This window comes from Hylobates moloch, unplaced genomic scaffold (assembly GCF_009828535.3).
Source record: "Hylobates moloch isolate HMO894 unplaced genomic scaffold, HMol_V3 SCAFFOLD_3, whole genome shotgun sequence".
Classification (NCBI taxonomy): domain Eukaryota; kingdom Metazoa; phylum Chordata; class Mammalia; order Primates; family Hylobatidae; genus Hylobates; species Hylobates moloch.
The window spans coordinates 33,492,720-33,510,569 of NW_026652278.1; the positions used below are offsets into that span (position 1 = coordinate 33,492,720).

At 39.1% G+C, this 17,850-nt stretch overlaps 1 protein-coding gene across 4 annotated transcripts in view; it reads left to right on the forward strand.

Moving 5' to 3' along the window:
* Positions 1 to 17,850, forward strand: part of CHUK (component of inhibitor of nuclear factor kappa B kinase complex) — a 48,947-nt gene that overhangs the window by 222 nt on the left and 30,875 nt on the right. For 2 of the 4 annotated variants that reach the window (XR_004252785.2, XM_032180420.2), the window contains exons 2-9: positions 3,351 to 3,445; positions 6,411 to 6,525; positions 7,214 to 7,283; positions 8,730 to 8,818; positions 10,047 to 10,136; positions 10,274 to 10,398; positions 10,579 to 10,686; positions 11,275 to 11,410. Coding sequence is in view for 2 of the 4 variants with exons in the window: in XM_032180420.2 (XP_032036311.1) it covers positions 3,351 to 3,445; positions 6,411 to 6,525; positions 7,214 to 7,283; positions 8,730 to 8,818; positions 10,047 to 10,136; positions 10,274 to 10,398; positions 10,579 to 10,686; positions 11,275 to 11,410 (828 nt within the window). In the remaining 2 variants the exon portion in view is untranslated. Of the gene's footprint in view, position 1; positions 489 to 3,350; positions 3,446 to 6,410; positions 6,526 to 7,213; positions 7,284 to 8,729; positions 8,819 to 10,046; positions 10,137 to 10,273; positions 10,399 to 10,578; positions 10,687 to 11,274; positions 11,411 to 17,850 lie in introns of those variants that run through there. The other 2 variants (XM_058436094.1, XR_009212726.1) reach the window with 2 other exon arrangements.

The following is a 17,850-nucleotide window of genomic DNA, read 5'->3' on the forward strand; positions in this document are numbered from 1 at the left end:
ACAGGGCTGACAGTGTGGGATAGATGGTTGGTGGGACCTTGGGCAGTATTTGTGGGCCAGTGGGCTTGTGTGTGTGTGTGTTAGAGAGAAAGATACTATGCCCGTGTGTCCAAAGTTGTATCTGAGGTACTGGGCATATAGATAGAGCTGTTGCGGGGAACTTGGGTATGACTGTCAGGCTGTGACCAGGTGTTTAGTGAGTGTGACAGTGCGTGTGTGTCTCTGTGAATGTAGAGTGTCAGGGTGTGTGAGGCAGATGCACGTCACAGTGTGTATGTAGGAGTACGAATGTGTGAGAAGGCTGAAGGGGACTGCCTGTTGGAATGTGTGCGTCCGTGTGTGTGTGTGTGCGCGCGCGCGCGCTTGGAGGCCGTGTGATACCAGTGGGGACTGGAGTAGACAAGGAATGATGGGTCCAGAGTTAAGCCTTTGGAAGCATGGATGGGCTTTGGAATTGGGGATGTATTCCAGGTCGGGACAGTATGAGGGTAAGTTGATGCAGATCATGGCTTCAAACGGAAGGCGATATTAGTAGATGGAGATAGGGGGTGCTCTAGTAGGTAGAGGACAGTTAACATCAGACTCAAGAATTTTACTTTGATTTAATAGAGAATGTTTAACCATTGTAGCAGCAGTTAAAAAAACATATTTGGGTCTTGTTTGTTTGTTTTTGTTTTTGTGACGGAGTCTCACTCTGTCGCCCAGGCTGGAATGCAGGGCGCGATGTCGGCTCACTGCAGCCTCCTCCTCCCAGATTCAAGCGATTCTCCTGCCTCAGTCTCCTGAGTAGCTGGGATTACAGGCGCCCGCCACCGTGCCCGGCTAATTTTTTTGTATTTTTAGTAGAGATGGGGTTTCACCATGTTGGCCAGGCTGGTCTCGAACTCCTGACCTCAGGTGATCCACCTGTCTCAGGCTCCCAAAGTGCAGAGATTATAGGCGTGAGCCACCGCACCAGGCCTGGGACATATATTTTTTGATATACCAACAAAAGCTACGAACCCTTTCCCCAGAAAAAATGCACAGATGCACATCCACACAACCATGCATTGCCATTTGAGAGGTTCGTGCTTTCCTAAAGGACATTTTAGGTAAATAGACCCCGGACTAATAATTCCTGTAATATAGGCTTTGTTTTGTAAGGCCTGTAAAGTAAGTATAGTATAATAATTACATGCATCATGGGTTTGAGAGTTAAATAAAATAATAATGTATGTAAAGCTAAATACAGTACCTGACCCATGAAAGCCCTCAACTGTTAGCACGTGCTGCTACTTTGTTGTTGCTGCTATGATCATAATCTGCTATGATCATAATGCTCCTCATTCATTGGCCTTAAGGAAGTGTCAAGATCAAAAGTGTTGTTCTAGGAAAATGGTTTTGTAAAGGATAAATTTGAGTGGAACAACATATGGGACAAGATGAACAGTTAAGATTTTACTAAAATGCCTGGGCTTGGCTTGTGAATAGAGGAGTGAATTCAAGAGGAAAAGTAATAATTTGTTATCTAAAGGAACATGGGTGTAGTGAGAAAGCTCATAATTTGGGGTGGGAGAAAGGGGAGATAGGAGTCTACCTTGGGGAAATAGGCATGTTTAGGGTAATTAGAATGACAACTGAAACTGATACAACTGAGGAAGTTTTGTGAACCAGGTTTCTAGATGGGGCATGGGAGAAAATCTTGGAGAAAGAGAATGGAAGGTGAAGGACTAAGGCATTAAGTCCTGTGATAGCAGGATAAGTAGTAAATTTAGTAATTCTCACCGTCAGAGGGAACATAACACACTAAAAAAAAAAAAAAAAAAAAAAGTGGGAGCCAGGTGCTTCTAGTGGCATGTTGCCTGTGTTACCTAAGCCTGCCTGTCAGCCTGGTCATAAGGAAAAAGGATGCATGCTGGCAGCTTTTGTGACTTCTTTTCTTGGTCCCTGGGTGGAGATGGATGAATTAATCACTTTTTGTTTTATTATGGTAAAGTATACATAACACAACATTTATCACTTTATTTTTAAGTGTACAGTTAGGTGGCATTAAGTACATTGACGTCGTTGTACAGCCATCACCCTATCTCCAGAATATTCCGACTTTTTAAACACATAACTTTTTTGTTGTTGTTGTACATCTATAAACTTCCCATAGAACATTCTTTGTGAAAAGGTAGAATTTCATAGAATGGATGAAATATAAATTAAGGAGTTGAAGGATCTTACAGAGTGGGATTTTTGAAATAGATAACTTACTGCTCCATTAACATGAGCATTCAGGGCTCAGTGTTGTTCATGGTTGTGCCTGATTCTCATCTCCATGGTGGTAAAGGCCTGCATGGGACATAGATATAACTGGTCACCTGCTCATAACACAAGGAAGATTGAAGGGAGTGAGAACTGTGGGTAGGCTAGCATGTAGTCTATCCTAGTTTCCTTCTTCTCTGTGCACCAAGTATCATCTTATCTCTAGCTTCTTTTTTCCTCTCACCTTCCAATTAACACTACCCTATCCAAGCTATGTCTTGCTTCCCCACCTATATTTTTTCTGTCCTGGCCCCTGGGCTCTTCTCTCTGTATTCATACACAGCCTTTATTATAACTCTGGTTTATGTCAGAGATTACATATGTTGGAAATTCTTTTGAACTCTCCTCATGATATCAGAAACATAGTGTAGCCTGTTTAGCCCTGACTGCTGTTTCTGAGCTGCATTGTTAATGTTGCCAGAATATGATGGGGTCTGGCTATTTCCTGTAATGTGCATCAGAATGGGTTTAATTTCAGTCAGAATTGACTAAATTACTAGTCACAGGCAAGAGATGTTAGGTTCATTATGTAGCTATGGAAGCAGAAGTACACTCATTGGTAGGATTTTTTTCCTTCATGTCATTTGAAATGCAAACATTAGGATTGGAGTTTTTTGCCTTAGGCTTGGTTATATTAAAACTTTCTCTTGCTGTTTGGAGTCCAGGAAGCCCTGAATTACCTTCTTCATTTTAGTTATGCTAGAAGCTGGGGCCCATATTAGTTGTCTTGATTAAGCTCTGAAAGGGGTTTGCTGAGAAGACAGGATCTTTTTTTTTCTAACATTATATATGACAGAGAGTTCCGAAAAGACCTGTTATAAAATCAGTTTCAGTCACTTTTCCCTTGTATGCTATTGTGTGTTTGAAGGTCAGTTTTAAAGCATTGGTGTAACAGTCTCATGGTTTATCTTTTAAAAAAGCATTGCCTCAAGAAAGCTGTGGATAAATATATTTAATTAGTAAAGCTAAAAAGTTTTGTTTTCTTAGGTTATTTCTTTGGTAGCAAATAAATCTGCACAAGAACCTAATTTTTTTTTTCTGTTGATTTTCTATTTTGGCAGGAACTTGATCTCAAAATAGCAATTAAGTCTTGTCGCCTAGAGCTAAGTACCAAAAACAGAGAACGATGGTGCCATGAAATCCAGATTATGAAGAAGTAAGTGTAGTCCTTGACTTACATTTCCCTGGTTCTACAGCCCAACCAGATGTCATCGTGGGGAAAGAGGCCAGGAATCCACTCTTCTCAGAATCTTTTTGGGAACATATATTTTTTTCTCTCATTAAATATATTCTATTTCAAATAATAATATCACATTAGGATTAAGAAGGTTTAGTTAAAATCAGCTAGGACACTTACACACTGTTGGTGGGAATGTAAAATTGTGCAGCTGTTACGGAAAACAGTATGGTGATTCCTAAAAAATTAAAAATAGAATTACCATATGATCCAGCAATTCCATTTCTGGGTATATACAAAAAAGAATTGAAAGCAGGGACTTAAAGAGTAATTTGTACACTCATATTCATAACATTATTATTCACAATAGCTGACAGGTAAAAGCAACCCAGTATCTACCAACAGAGACATGTATAAACAAAATGTGATATATTCATGAAATGGAATATTATGCAGCCTTAAAAAGGAAGGAAACTCTGACACATGCCACAGCATGGATGAATCTTGTGGACATTATGCTAAATGAAATAAGCCAGTCACAAAACGATAAATACTGTGTCATTCCACTTATATGTGGTACCTAGAGTAGTCAAACTCACAGTGAAAGAAAGTAGAATGGTGTTTGCCAGAGGGTGAAGGGACCAGCAAATAGAGAATACTTTTTAATAGGTGCAGAGTTTCAGCTTTGCAGAATTAAACAGTTTTGTGCAGTATAGTGATAGTAGCAAAACATTGTGAAAGTATTTGATGCCAGGCTGTATCAACACTTTGGGAGGCTGTAATTCCAACACTTTGGGAGGCTGAGGTGGGTGGATTGCTTGAGCTCAGGAGTTCGAGACCAGCCGGGGCAACATGGCAAAACCCAATCTCTACAAAAAATATAAAAACTAGCCAGGTGTGGTGGTGCATGCCTGTATTCCCAGTTACTTGGGAGGTGGAGGTGGGAAGATTGCTTGAGCCCAGGAGGTCAAGGCTACAGTGAGCTGAGATCATACCACTGTACGCCAGCCTGGGTGACAAGAGCAAGACCCTGTCTGAAAAAAAGGAAAGCATCTGTTGCCACTAAACTGTACACTTAAAAATGGTTAAGGTGGTAAATTTTATGCTATGTGTATTTTACCACAATCAAAAAAGTATTTCATTTCAGTTAACAAAAGTCAGCTAGGGCCGGGCATGGTGGCTCACACCTATAATCCCAGCACTTTGGGAGGCCAAGGCGGATGGATCACCTGAGGTCAGGAGTTTGAGACCAGCCTGGTCAACATGGCAAAACCCCATCTCTACTAAAAATACAAAAACTAGCTGGGTGTGGTGGCGGGTGCCTGTAATCCCAGCTACTTGGGAGGCCGAGGGAGGAGAATTGCTTGAACCCGGGAGGCAGAGGTTGCGGTGAGCTGAGATCACACCACTGCACTCCAGCCTGGGCGACTCCATCTCTAGATAAATAAATAAATAAATAAATAAATAAATAAATAAATAATTTAAAAAAATAAATTACCCCAACATTTAGTGGCTTAAAATAGCAAACATTTAGTATCTTATAGTTTCTGTGACTTAGGAATTTGGGAGTGGCTTAGCTGGGTAATTCTAGCTTAGAGTCTTTCCTGAGACATCTCAAGATATTGGCTGGAGCTGCAGTAATCCAAAGGCTTGACTAGGGCGGAAGTATCTGCTTCTATGCTCACGTATATGACTGTTGGCCAAAAGCATTCTTCGCCATGTAGGCCTCTTCATGGGGAAGCTTGAATGTCTTCATGACATGGAAGCTAGCTTTCCCCAGAAAGATCTTTTCCCTAGAAAGAGTGAGTGATCTGAGAGAGAGAGAGAGAGAGCGAACGAGCCAGCAAGATGAAAACTGACATATCTGTTATGATCTTTCCTCGGAAGTGAGACTCCATCCTTTTCTACCACATTGTGTTTGTTACAGTGAATCACTAAGTACAGCCTACATTCAAGGGGAGGAGAGTTAAGCTCTTAAAAAGAGAAGTAGACATATTTTAAAACTTCCACAGGTAATGTGCTGAGTACTTTACAGATCATTCTTCCAGTTATCACAGCAATCTTATATTTAGGTATTATTTTGTAAATGAGGAAGTTGAAGCTTATAGAGTCACATAGCTGGTGGTTGGTAAAGTGTGGATTTGAAATAAATACTTTCTGACTCTAATATCTGTGCTTAATTCCATTTTGATTCTCAAACTTGGTTATGTGGCAGAATCACCAGGAAAGCTTAACAGTGTAAATTATCAGGCCCTACATGTACATGGAAATTCTGTTTGCTTCTTTTTCTTTTTTTTTTAAAAGAGATGTGGTCTTGCTATGTTACCCAGGCTTGACTTGAACTCCTGGGCTCAAGCAGTCCTCCCACCTCTGCCTCTGGAGTAGCTGGGACTATAGGCATGCGCCACCACACCCGGCTAATTTTTAATTTTTTGTAGAGATGAGGTCTCACTGTGTTACCCATGCTGATCTCGAACTCCTGGCCTCAAGCAATCCTCCCACCTCAGCCTCCCAAATTGTTGGGATTACAGTTGCAACTGCACCCAGCCTAGAACGCCAGATTTGAATCCTTACTTGACTACCTACTCACTGTGTGATCTTGTTACTTAGCCAATTTGTGCTTCAATTTTCTCCTGTGTGGAGAAAGTGTTAATAAATCTACCTATAATAGGATTATTGTGACAAGTAACTGAGTTAATATATTTAAAATGCTTACTGCTTGGCAGTTAGAAATGTAACAGTAGTAATAGTGATGGTATTTTTATGTGTATTTTCTTTTAAAAAATTACTAATTTTTAATTATACAAATCAGAAATTAGAATATTATAAATAATACTGATCTTTCCCCTTCTGTTCATCCACCCACAATTAAGTAGCATTTCAAATCCAGTCCCTTCTTATTGGAAATAATTTTTTTTATTGTAATGTTTTTCTTTCTTATTAGGTTGAACCATGCCAATGTTGTAAAGGCCTGTGATGTTCCTGAAGAATTGAATATTTTGATTCATGATGTGCCTCTTCTAGCAATGGAATACTGTTCTGGAGGAGATCTCCGAAAGGTAGTGTGGATGTTTTGAGATGAGAGATAGTAAATCACAAACTTTAGCAATGTTTGAATCATATTAAATATAATAAACTAGAATAAGAGTCGGAAAAGCTATGGGCTGCTTCTTGTTTTGTAAATAAAGTTTTACCGGAACACAGCCACATTCATTTCTTTACACATTGTCTATGGCTGCTTTCTTATGGCTGCAGAATTGAGTGGTTTTAACAGAGACTATGTGACTTGCAAAACCTAAAGTATTTACCATATGGTTCCTTACAGAAAATGTTTGTTGACTCCTGATTTAGAAAATGCATTTTTGTTGTTGCTGTTTGATGGGACTATAGCAATGGTGTTAGACGAAAATTTCAGTGGTTAAGGTGCTTATAAAAAGTTGTTTTCTGTATTGCAATCTTTTTTTCTACCTAATTTTAAATGTGCCCATATGACCATTTTTATATATATCTGTGAGATTTGTCAGCCTTTTCCAGTTTCAAATGCTTTTTGCCTCTTTTTACTTTTATGAGCCTTATCATGAAATTTACATGCCCTCAGTATGGATTTGGTAATTTTATTCCCTTGTATTTTATTATGACTTATTTTTCTCATTTGAATATTCTTTCAGAGTATAGTAATTAATGTGTGGTCACTATTGCAGCCCAGCAATTTGCAGAACAGATTTTTAGATTTCTTTCTTTTTTTAGCTGCTCAACAAACCAGAAAATTGTTGTGGACTTAAAGAAAGCCAGATACTTTCTTTACTAAGTGATATAGGTATGTATCAGTATTAAAATACCATTGTAATGTAATGTCCCTTTGGTCCATAAAAGATTCTCTATCTTTTCGGGAATTCAGGAGAATTGTTGATACACTGTACAAAGTCTATAGAATTTCAACATCTATAAGAAGTTATAAAAATCTATTACTGTTGATGCTAAATTAAAACTAGGATATTTTGGCTAGGTGCGGTGGCTCACACCTGTAATCCCAGCACTTTGGGAGGCCGAGGTAGGCAGATCACGAGGTCAGGAGTTCAAGACCAGCCTGGCCAACATAGTGAAACCCCATCTCTACTAAAAATTCAAAAATTAGCTGGGCACAATGCCACATGCCTGTAGTCCCAGCTACTCAGGAGGCTGAGGCAGGAGAATCGCTTGAACCCAGGAGGTAGAGGTTGCAGTGAGCCAAGATTGCACCACTGCACTCCAGCTTGGGCAACAGAGTGAGACTTTGTCACACACTCACAAAAAGAAACTAGGATATTTTATTATTTATTTGTGGCTAAGAGGCCTTTTTTTGTCTAATAGATGTTCCAATAGCTGACAAAAAAATCATGTGAAATGACCTTACTCAATTTCACACCCCCCCCACCGTTGACATAGTAATTTTGTTTACAGTGGAATTGCATCTCCTTGAGGGATGGATCCTCAAGTCAACTCTTTTTTGTTTGTTTGTTTGTTTTGAGATGGAGTCTAGCTCTGTCGCCCAGGCTGAAGTGCAGTGGTGCGATCTCAGCTCACTGCAACCTCTGCCTCCCAGGTTCAAGCGATTCTCTTGCCTCAGCCTCCCGAGTAGCTGGGATTACAGGCGCCCGCCACCACACCTGGCTAATTTTTGTATTTTTAATAGAGACGGGGTTTCACTGTGTTGACCAGGCTGGTCTCAAACTCCTGACCTTGTGATCCGCCCGCCTCGGCCTCCCAAAGTGCTAGGATTACAAGCATGAGCCACCACGCCCGGCTAAGTCAACTCTTCAGGGTGAAAAATCTCTGCTTAATCAGAATGACTCCAGAAAAATTCCTAAAATAACCAGTACCTAACCTTTTGGAGGAACCTCAAAAACCAAAAATTTGGTTCCCCATAGATTTTGGTTTTGCCTCTTTTCCAAGGTCATGAGGGCTAAAGTCCAATTGAAATGGGTGATTTAGGTGGGAGAAAGAGGCTTATAAGAGTTACAGGGATTTTCCCAATTGCTTGTTGCATTTCTATTTGTTGTTAATTCTAATGAGTTAAATGAACATATAGTATAATTTTGTAGTATTTGTTTAATGTTACTTTTTTTCTGTGAAGAAAACCTGAACTACTATAGTATTAGTTGTGTAGTTATGATGATCCATATAAACTTGAGCATCAGAGCAGATTTGTACAAAATGTGAGGTGAATTTTTATTTTAACTCAATGCTTTCTGTTACTTCAAAGTATATTTTAAACTTTATTTAGGGTCTGGGATTCGATATTTGCATGAAAACAAAATTATACATCGAGATCTAAAACCTGAAAACATAGTTCTTCAGGATGTTGGTGGAAAGGTAGGTGAAACCTGAAGTAATGTTTCATGCCTGTTGAATATAGTCTCTCTGATATAGTTAGTCCTTGAGCTTTGGTGTCTTTGCTATATGCCCATAACACTCTTACTTTTTCCATTTCAGACCTCACCACACTGAACTGTAGTTTTGTGTTTAGTTTTTTTGACCCTTCTGCTAAACAGTGGTTCCATCAGAGAAGAAACAGCACCTGTTTTTTTTTTCTTTTTCTTTTTTTTCCATTTTTCATGCTTAACCCAGCTCCTAGACTTCACCTGTCTCATTCAAGTCTGTTTTTCCAGCATCGTATCTAGCAAAGATACAGGCCTTGAATACATAATAGGTTAACACTTATTATTTTATCCTTACGAAGCACATCCAAAACACATACATACACATCCTGGGTCCACTTTAAGAAAAAAAAGAAAGTATATATATTTTTAAAACTTATTTTCCTTCCCCCAATTTAAATGAGTCATCTGGAGAAGAACCAGAAATTGTGAATTGACTCTTAAAATGTTCATTTCATTAGTAACTTAAGCAGTTTTCTTGTTTCCAGCATCCAAATTTCATTCCAATAAAGACTTCAAGGCCAAGAGTCTGAACCTTGTGTTGAGTTGTGTGTGCTGTCTCTTTAGTTAGTGAAGATAGTTGTTGGCCTCTTGGAGGTGTTGGAACTTTGGTGATGCTTCTTCTCTTAGGAACCTTTCACATATGCTTGGCACCAAATATCTCTCCTTTTTTTTTTTTAATCCAAAGACTTCAGGATATTCTTGAAGTTAGATCTAAGTATTTATTCACATTTAATCTACTCTAAGAGAGTATGATGCTTCTTCAAGTTTGGAAGTCACCCTTGCCTTTACTTTCCAGTTTAATGGATTGAGCTTATTTTGAATATAGCAAAATAAAAATTAATAGCCCACCTGTATTTAATTTTTACCATGTACCAAGCACTGTGTTACCTTCTTTACTTTCGTTATTTCATTGGATCCTAATAACAATTCTGTGAAGCAGGGACTGTTAGTCATCCAATTAGATTACTGAGAGAGGTTAAATAACTTGGTAGATCACACGCCTAGTTAAGTGGTGGCACTCAGGCTTGAAATATTTTCGTGTTATTACAGAGCTCAAGCTCCTCACCACTGCCCTCTCTACAGCCTTATAAGGATATTGTTGTCTTTCCTTTTTAAATTTCTCTACCATTTAATACTTAATCTGTCTTATTATTTTGCAGATAATACATAAAATAATTGATCTGGGATATGCCAAAGATGTTGATCAAGGAAGTCTGTGTACATCTTTTGTGGGAACACTGCAGTATCTGGTGAGACCTGTATTGTTTCTTTGAATTTAAGTGTGTATAGGATTCTCTTATTTCTGAAGATCATGAATAGAGTAGGTCAAAAATAAAGTAGCTTTTCCCATACAGTGTTGGTGTTTAAAGCATTTTCTCTTTTGAAGGCCCCAGAGCTCTTTGAGAATAAGCCTTACACAGCCACTGTTGATTATTGGAGCTTTGGGACCATGGTATTTGAATGTATTGCTGGATATAGGCCTTTTTTGCATCATCTGCAGCCATTTACCTGGTAAGAAATGGATGAGAACTTGGGCATGCTTAATGGGAATGGAAATTTTTTCATTTGTCTTTTTTTCTTTCTTTAATTGTTTAATTGCCTTTGAAATATACAATTAAATATAATTAAATGGCAAGAAATCTTAATTTGTGAGAATCACTTTGTCAGCTGAGGTAGCTTTTGATTTTATAGGCATGAGAAGATTAAGAAGAAGGATCCAAAGTGTATATTTGCATGTGAAGAGATGTCAGGAGAAGTTCGGTTTAGTAGCCATTTACCTCAACCAAATAGCCTTTGTAGGTAAGTATATTTTAGTTAAGGAAGTTTCCCACAGTTTCTCCAGGGTTGTAAAGGAACAGGAGAGTAGTTGTCTGTTTCAAGTTGCATTATCCAGTAGAACTTTCTGTGATGATGTAGAAACCTTCTATATCTCTGTTGGCCACATGAGGTTATTGACTACTTGACAGGTAGCTAGTTTGGCTAGAGAACTGAATTTTGAATAAATAGTAAATATAAATAGCCACTTGGGACTAGTGGCTACCATTTTGGACAGCACAGGTCTAGTGGAAAGAAGAACTGCCATTTAACTGATTGACATATGTCCTAAGAAGGCTGTTAGGATAATGAAGTAAATAGGTTAATTGCAGAATGGATTTGGACTCATCCATCAGAGTTGTCAGTAACTAACATATGTGGAGTTTTGAGTAGTTTTTGATGGAAAAAAGTTTGTCCCCTGTCATTTCATGAATTTGAAAGTAAGTTATGAAATGGTACAGACAAGTGATGTGGGAAAGAAAATGGACAACCTGCAAAATTACCTTTCTAACAGTATAAAGGGAAATTGGAACATAATGATTTGATTTTCACCCTATTTTGTATGTTTTCTAGTTTAATAGTAGAACCCATGGAAAACTGGCTACAGTTGATGTTAAATTGGGACCCTCAGCAAAGAGGAGGACCTGTTGACCTTACTTTGAAGCAGCCAAGATGTTTTGTATTAATGGATCACATTTTGAATTTGAAGGTTAGTCTTCAAATGGGTCTACTGCATAAGACCAGCATTGAAAGTAACAAGTTTATTTGGAAAATTAGCATAAATACAGTTTAATAATCTTTTCCTGTTGCTTATTTATTTATTTATTTTGAGACAGGGTCTCACTCTGTCACCTAGGCTGGAGTGCAGTGGCACATTTTTGGCTCCCTGCAACCTGCGCCTCCTAGGTTCAAGCGATTCTCTTGCCTCTCCCGAGTAGTTGGGACTACAGGTGCGCACCATCATGCCCAGCTAATTTTTGTATTTTTAGTAGAGATAGGGTTTCACTACGTTGTCCAGGCTGATCTCGAACTCCTGACCTCAGGTGATCCGCCCGCCTCCACCTCCCAAAGTGGGATTTACAGACGTAAGCCATTGCGTCCAGCCCTGATGCTTATTTGAAAAAGAAAATTGTATTCTTAGAGCTGATTTTTAAAAAAATTTATTTAGCAAGCTGTCTCAGTTTGCTTCTCTGTGGTCTTTGTTAATTACTCCTTTGAAGCAACTTTTTTATTTACCTTTTCCCATGTTGTTGCCATTATCCTCGATTCATTTATGTCTAGTCATACTGGATTTGATTTGGTAAGGAAGGTTCCTATCTGCCTTTCATGGCTCTGCACTTACTTCCTAACCTATAGTTCATTCAATATGTACTACCTGTCTCATCTTCTGAAAATGCTTTTTTATTCTTCTGCCCAAGAAACTAACATAGTTCTTTTTTTTTTTTAAACAAGTCAAGTGTAAACTGATCTGCTTGGCTTTTTTAGGGGGCTTTCCCTAACCAAGTTTTGCCTTGTACCTGCTTCTCTTAACCTTTACCTCATACAAGACCAGCTTGTCACTGCTCCTTATGGCTCAAACCCATTATCTACCTTTGTGCTTTGACAGATGCTATCCTTCTGCCTGGTATGATATCCATTTCTGTGTATCTCCTCACCTACACTGGCATATCTTCAAGAGCTTTTCTTTAAATGGTCTCTGCCACACAATTTGTCATTTAAAGGCTATATTCTCTTTCTCATCTTCCATTCATGCATCTTCATATAGATAGTTATCTTCTTCAATGTTGGGATTGTTTTACTTCTTTTATTAACAATCACCCACCCTACTCTTCCTAACCGTGGCAGGGCATGTATCAGGTTCTTAGTAAATTATTTATTGATATGAATGAGAGCTATAGATAGTTCTATTATGCAGTGTACCCAGAAACAACTCTCATCAATAGTCTTTACATTTGTGTTGATTGTTTGTAGTGTACAGGTTTCTAAAATTGAAATGAGAAATTATAATCATGTAATGTTGGAGTACATGGCGAGATAGCTCACTTTAGTCTGGAACTCCTGAGCTCAGGTGATTCTCCTGCTTCAGCCTCCAGAGTAAATGGAACTATAGGTGTGCGCCACCTCTCCTGCCTAATTTTTAAATTTTTGGTAGAAATGGGGTCTCACTGTGTTGACCAGGCTGGTTTTGAACTCCTGGCCTCAAGTAATCCTCCTACCTCGACTTCCCAAAAGTCGTAGGTAGGTTCAGTACACTTTTTTCAACTCTTCTACATATCTAAAGATTTTCATAATAAACAGTTGGAAAATATGCATACAATCAGACTTGCTAAGCTGTTTTTTCAAAAGGGAAATATTCCAGTAACTGTTTTGTTGCTTCCTTTTTTTAAGTGAAAATCAAACAGACGTCATTCCTTTCTTGTACAATATATATAAACATTTTAGGAAAATGTCCTACAGTAACACCAAGCTGTTTTGCAGTTCATGCTTCTGTACTTTTGCTCCTGATGCTCTGCTGCCTATAAATCTGAGATTACAGATATGGGCCACCAAAGTGCTGAGATTACAGATGTGGGCCACCGTGCCCGACCTTGGCATACTTTATTAAATAGAAACTTGAGGCCATGTGGATGTCATTCTTGGCTAACACTGAAAAGATACCTGGCTTCTTCTTGATTTGGTTTCCTTCTACTGTGCCAAAGAATAAATTATCCCTCAGTGTGTTGGGAAAGCAGGGCTTTAGTTCTATGTTGCCTCTGAAACATTTCGGTTGTGAATGAACCACATCTCGCATTTGTTTCATACTTGTCATAGGAATCATAGCATCATTTCTGCTTTGAAGGACATCTGTGAGCCTCTTGTTACAGGGCCTGGGGCCTCTTGTTATAGTCCACATTATGGAGTTTATAGTTTACAGACTTTAATTCAGTTTGCAGCACCACTATTTACCTATCTGTGAACCTGAGCAAATGTCTATCTCAAGGACAATAATATCTTCCTCAAAGCATCAATATTATTATGAGGTTATGCAGAATAAGGTATGTATAAGGTACTAGTTATAGTAGTTCGAGAAGCTTCAAGGATGCTTGTTAGACATGATAATAGGACTGAATTTTGAAGAATGAGAGTTTTTAGAGAAAGGGTGAGGGTGGAGAGATTTATAGGCAGCAGAGCGTCATGAGCAAAAGTACAGAAGCATGAACTGCAAAACAGCTTGGTGTTACTGTAGGATATTTTCCTAAAATGTTTATATATATTGTACAAGAAAGGAATGATGTCTGTTTGATTTTCACTTAAAAAAGGAAGCAACAAAACAGTTACTGAACTATTTCCCTTTTGAAAAAACAGCAAGTCTGATTGTATGCATATTTTTCAACTGTTTATTATGAAAATCTTTAGATATGTAGAAGAGTTGAAAAAAGTGTACTGAACCTACCATTAAAAATAATGATGAAACAGTAGCATTTAATTTTTTTTTTTTTTTTTTTTTTGCCTCCTCTTTCATGCCCCTAAATGTAACTATATTCCGAGTCTCTTCTTGGTTCTCTCTTTTTCCATTACATTTCCTTTCTTTTATTAGGCAGTCTCTTCAACTGTATAGCTTTACCTATAAACTACATATGGCTAACTCCTAAAGTTATTTATCTCTGTAGCTGTGACTTTTCTGCCAAGGACTTATAACTGCTTTATAATTATATAACTACCTGGCTGTTCCACTGGCACTTACAACTTAATTTATTAAAAACTGAACATATTTGTTCTATCCATTAAATCTACTTCTTTTTTTTTTGTTTTTGAGATGGAGCCTCACTCTGTCTCACGATCTCAACTCACTGCATCCTACACCTCCTGGGTTCAAGTGATTCTTGTGCCTCAGGCTCCCGAGTAGCTGGGATTACAGATGCCTGCCACCATGTCTGGCTAATTTTTATATTTTTAGTAGAGATGGGGTTTCACCATATTGGCCAGGCTGGTCTTGACACCCTGACCTCAGGTGATCTGCCCACCTCGGCCTTCCAAAGTGCTGGGATTACAGGCGTGAGCCACCGCACCCGGCCCCATTAAATCTGCCTCTATAGATTTCCTATGCTTCTTATTTGCACTGTCACCTCTCCAGTTACCCAGGTGGGAAACTTTGGCTGTGTTGACTCTTCCTTTCTCTTCAATCGATATATCCAATTATTTTATCAAATTTATCTTTTGAATATCTTAACAATTTTGAGCTTGCCAGGTTCTCAATTTAGAAAGGCTTGCATAGTTCTCTTTCACTATTGAATAAAGTCCAGACCCTTTCATTGGTACTCAAAACCTATCTTGGTTTCATATCAACTTACACTCCCGGACTTATCTCTTACTAATGCCCTGAGAGGCCATCATTTTAGGTACATTTGAACTGGATTAATTGTATTCTCTGATTATACCCATCCCTTTCTACTTTTCTGCTTCTGCTCACCTTGTTTTCTGCCTAAAGGAACTCTTTTTTCAGTCTTTTCCCATTTCAGTCTTTCTTTCATTTCAAAGTTTAGCTCAAGTAGTGCCTCCTTTATGAAGTGCCCGCTTCCTACTGCCAAGTGTATGATACTTTACGCTGATTATAACACCTATCACATTTTGCCTGGTACTTTAGTTCTCTTAGTATATCTTAATATCTTCTGTTTGACTATAACTGTATGGAGGGCAAGGATCATAAGGTACTCAGTTTGTATACCCACTACTACCACCACAACACACTTAATAGTATGTACCAATAGTATGTACCTACCAATAGTAGGTACTCATTAAATATTATAGTGAGCAAAAAGATAAATTTAGGTTGTATTTCTTCTTCTTTCTTTTGCTTCCTTCTGGCCTGGAGCTTTGGTAGTGGGATGACATGATGACATACCCTAATATCCTGTGTAAAAGTAGATGTCCATTATAGGATTTTCTGCTATTGCTGTAAGTGGCAGCTGTCATAGTGTGAAATCTGCCTAAATTGGGAAGGCATGGAAAGTCTCAGGTAGTATAATTGTATTGCAAATCCGTATCAGTTTTGAAGATTTCCCTACTCCCCTTTTAAACATAAAGATTTATATTAAAGAAAAGTCTCTTAATAAGAGAAATACTGGCAGTCGTGTTATGACATTCGGAATTCACATGAAAAGGATAAGCTTCAGGTTATAAAAACAGTTTGGTATTTCTTTTTTATAATTTTGCTAATACAGGTGTAGTGTCTCATGCCTGTAATCCCAGCACTTTGGGAGGTGGAGGCAGGCGGATCACTTGAGGTCTGGAGTTCGAGACCAGCCTGGCCAACATGGTGAAACCCCATCACTACTAAAAATACAAAAATTAGCCAGGGATGGTGGTGCATGCCTGTAGTCCCAACTACTCGAGAGGCTGAGGCAGGAGAGTTGCTTGAACCTGGGAGGTGGAGGCTGCATTGAGCGGAGATTGCACCACTGCACTCCAGCCTGGGTGACAGAGACTCTGTCTCAAAAACAAACAAACAAAATTGTTAATATGCTTTTAAGTTTTTTTTTTTTTTTTTTTTGAGATAGAGTCTTGTTCTATCACCCAGGCTAGAGTACCATGGTGCAGTCTCCGCTCACTACAGCTTTCACCTCCCAGACTCAAGTGATTCTCTCGTGCCTCAGCCTCCCACATAGTTGGAATTACAGGTGTGCTCCATCATGGCTGACTAATTTTTTGTGTGTTTTTAGTAGAGACAGGGTTTCGCCATGTTGGCCAGGATGGTCTCAAACTCCTGTCCTCAAGTAATCTACCTGTCTGGGCCTCCCAAAGGGCTAGGATTATAGGTGTGAGCCACCGTGCCTGGCCTAATTTTTTAAATTGACAAATAATTGTACATATTAATGGGGTAAATAGTGATGTTTCAATATATATACTGTGTAGTGATCAGATTAGGGTAATTAGCATATCCATCATCTAAAACATAATTTCTTTTTGTTGGGAATATTCAGTATCCCTTTCTTTTTTCTTTCTGGAGTGTAGTGGCGCAATCTGGGCTCACTGCAGCCTTGATCTCCCAGGTTCAGGCGATTCTCCTGCCTCAGCCTTCCGAGTAGCTGGGATTATAGGCATTGTGCCACCAAGCCCAGCTAATTTTTGTATTTTTAGTAGAGACAAAGTTTCACCATGTTGGCCAGGCTGGTCTTGAACTCCTGACCTTTAGTGATCTACCTGTCTCGTAATCCCAAAGTGCTGGGATTACAGGCGTGAGCCACCACGCCCAGCCTCAGTTTAGTATTTCTGTAGCACCATTTATTTGGGCATCTGTGTTAGGATTTGTAAGTAGAAATAATAGTGGGCCTTCAAACTAAAAAGTGTACAGTAAAGGAAATAATCAACAAAATGAAAATGCAACCCATGGATTGGGAAAAGATATTTGCATACCATACATCCAATAAGAAATTAATATCCTAGGGCCGGGCGCGGTGGCTCACGCTTGTAATCCCAGCACTTTGGGAGGCTGAGGCGGGCGGATCACGAGGTCAGGAGATCGAGACCACGGTGAAACCCTGTCTCTACTAAAAATACAAAAAATTAGCCGGGTGTGGTGGCGGGCGCCTGTAGTCCCAGCTACTCGGAGAGGCTGAGGCAGGAGAATGGCGTGAACCCGGGAGGCGGAGCTTGCAGTGAGCCGAGATTGCGCCACTGCACTCCAGCCTGGGCGACAGAGCGAGACTCCGTCTCAAAAAAAAAAAAAAAAAAGAAATTAATATCCTAAATTTATAAGACTCACGCAACTCAATACCAAAAATGTAAATAACCCAATTTAAAAATGTGCAAAGGAACTGAATTAGACGCTTTTCAAAAGAAGAAATTCAGATGGCCAACAAACATATGAAAAGGTGCTCAACAACTCTTAGCATCAGGGCGATGCAAATCAAAACCACACTAAGATATCACCCCCCACCTGTTGGGATGGCTATTATCCAAAAAAAAAAAGATAAGTGTTAGTGAGGATGTGGGAGAAAAGAAATCCCTTGTACACTGTTGGTGGGAATGTGAATTATTACAGCTATTGTGGGAAACAGTACAAAGGTTCCTCAAAATTAAAAATAAAACTACTGGCCGGGCATGGTGGCTCACACCTGTAATCCCAGCACTTTGGGAGGTTGAGACAGGTGGATCACATGAGGCCAGGAG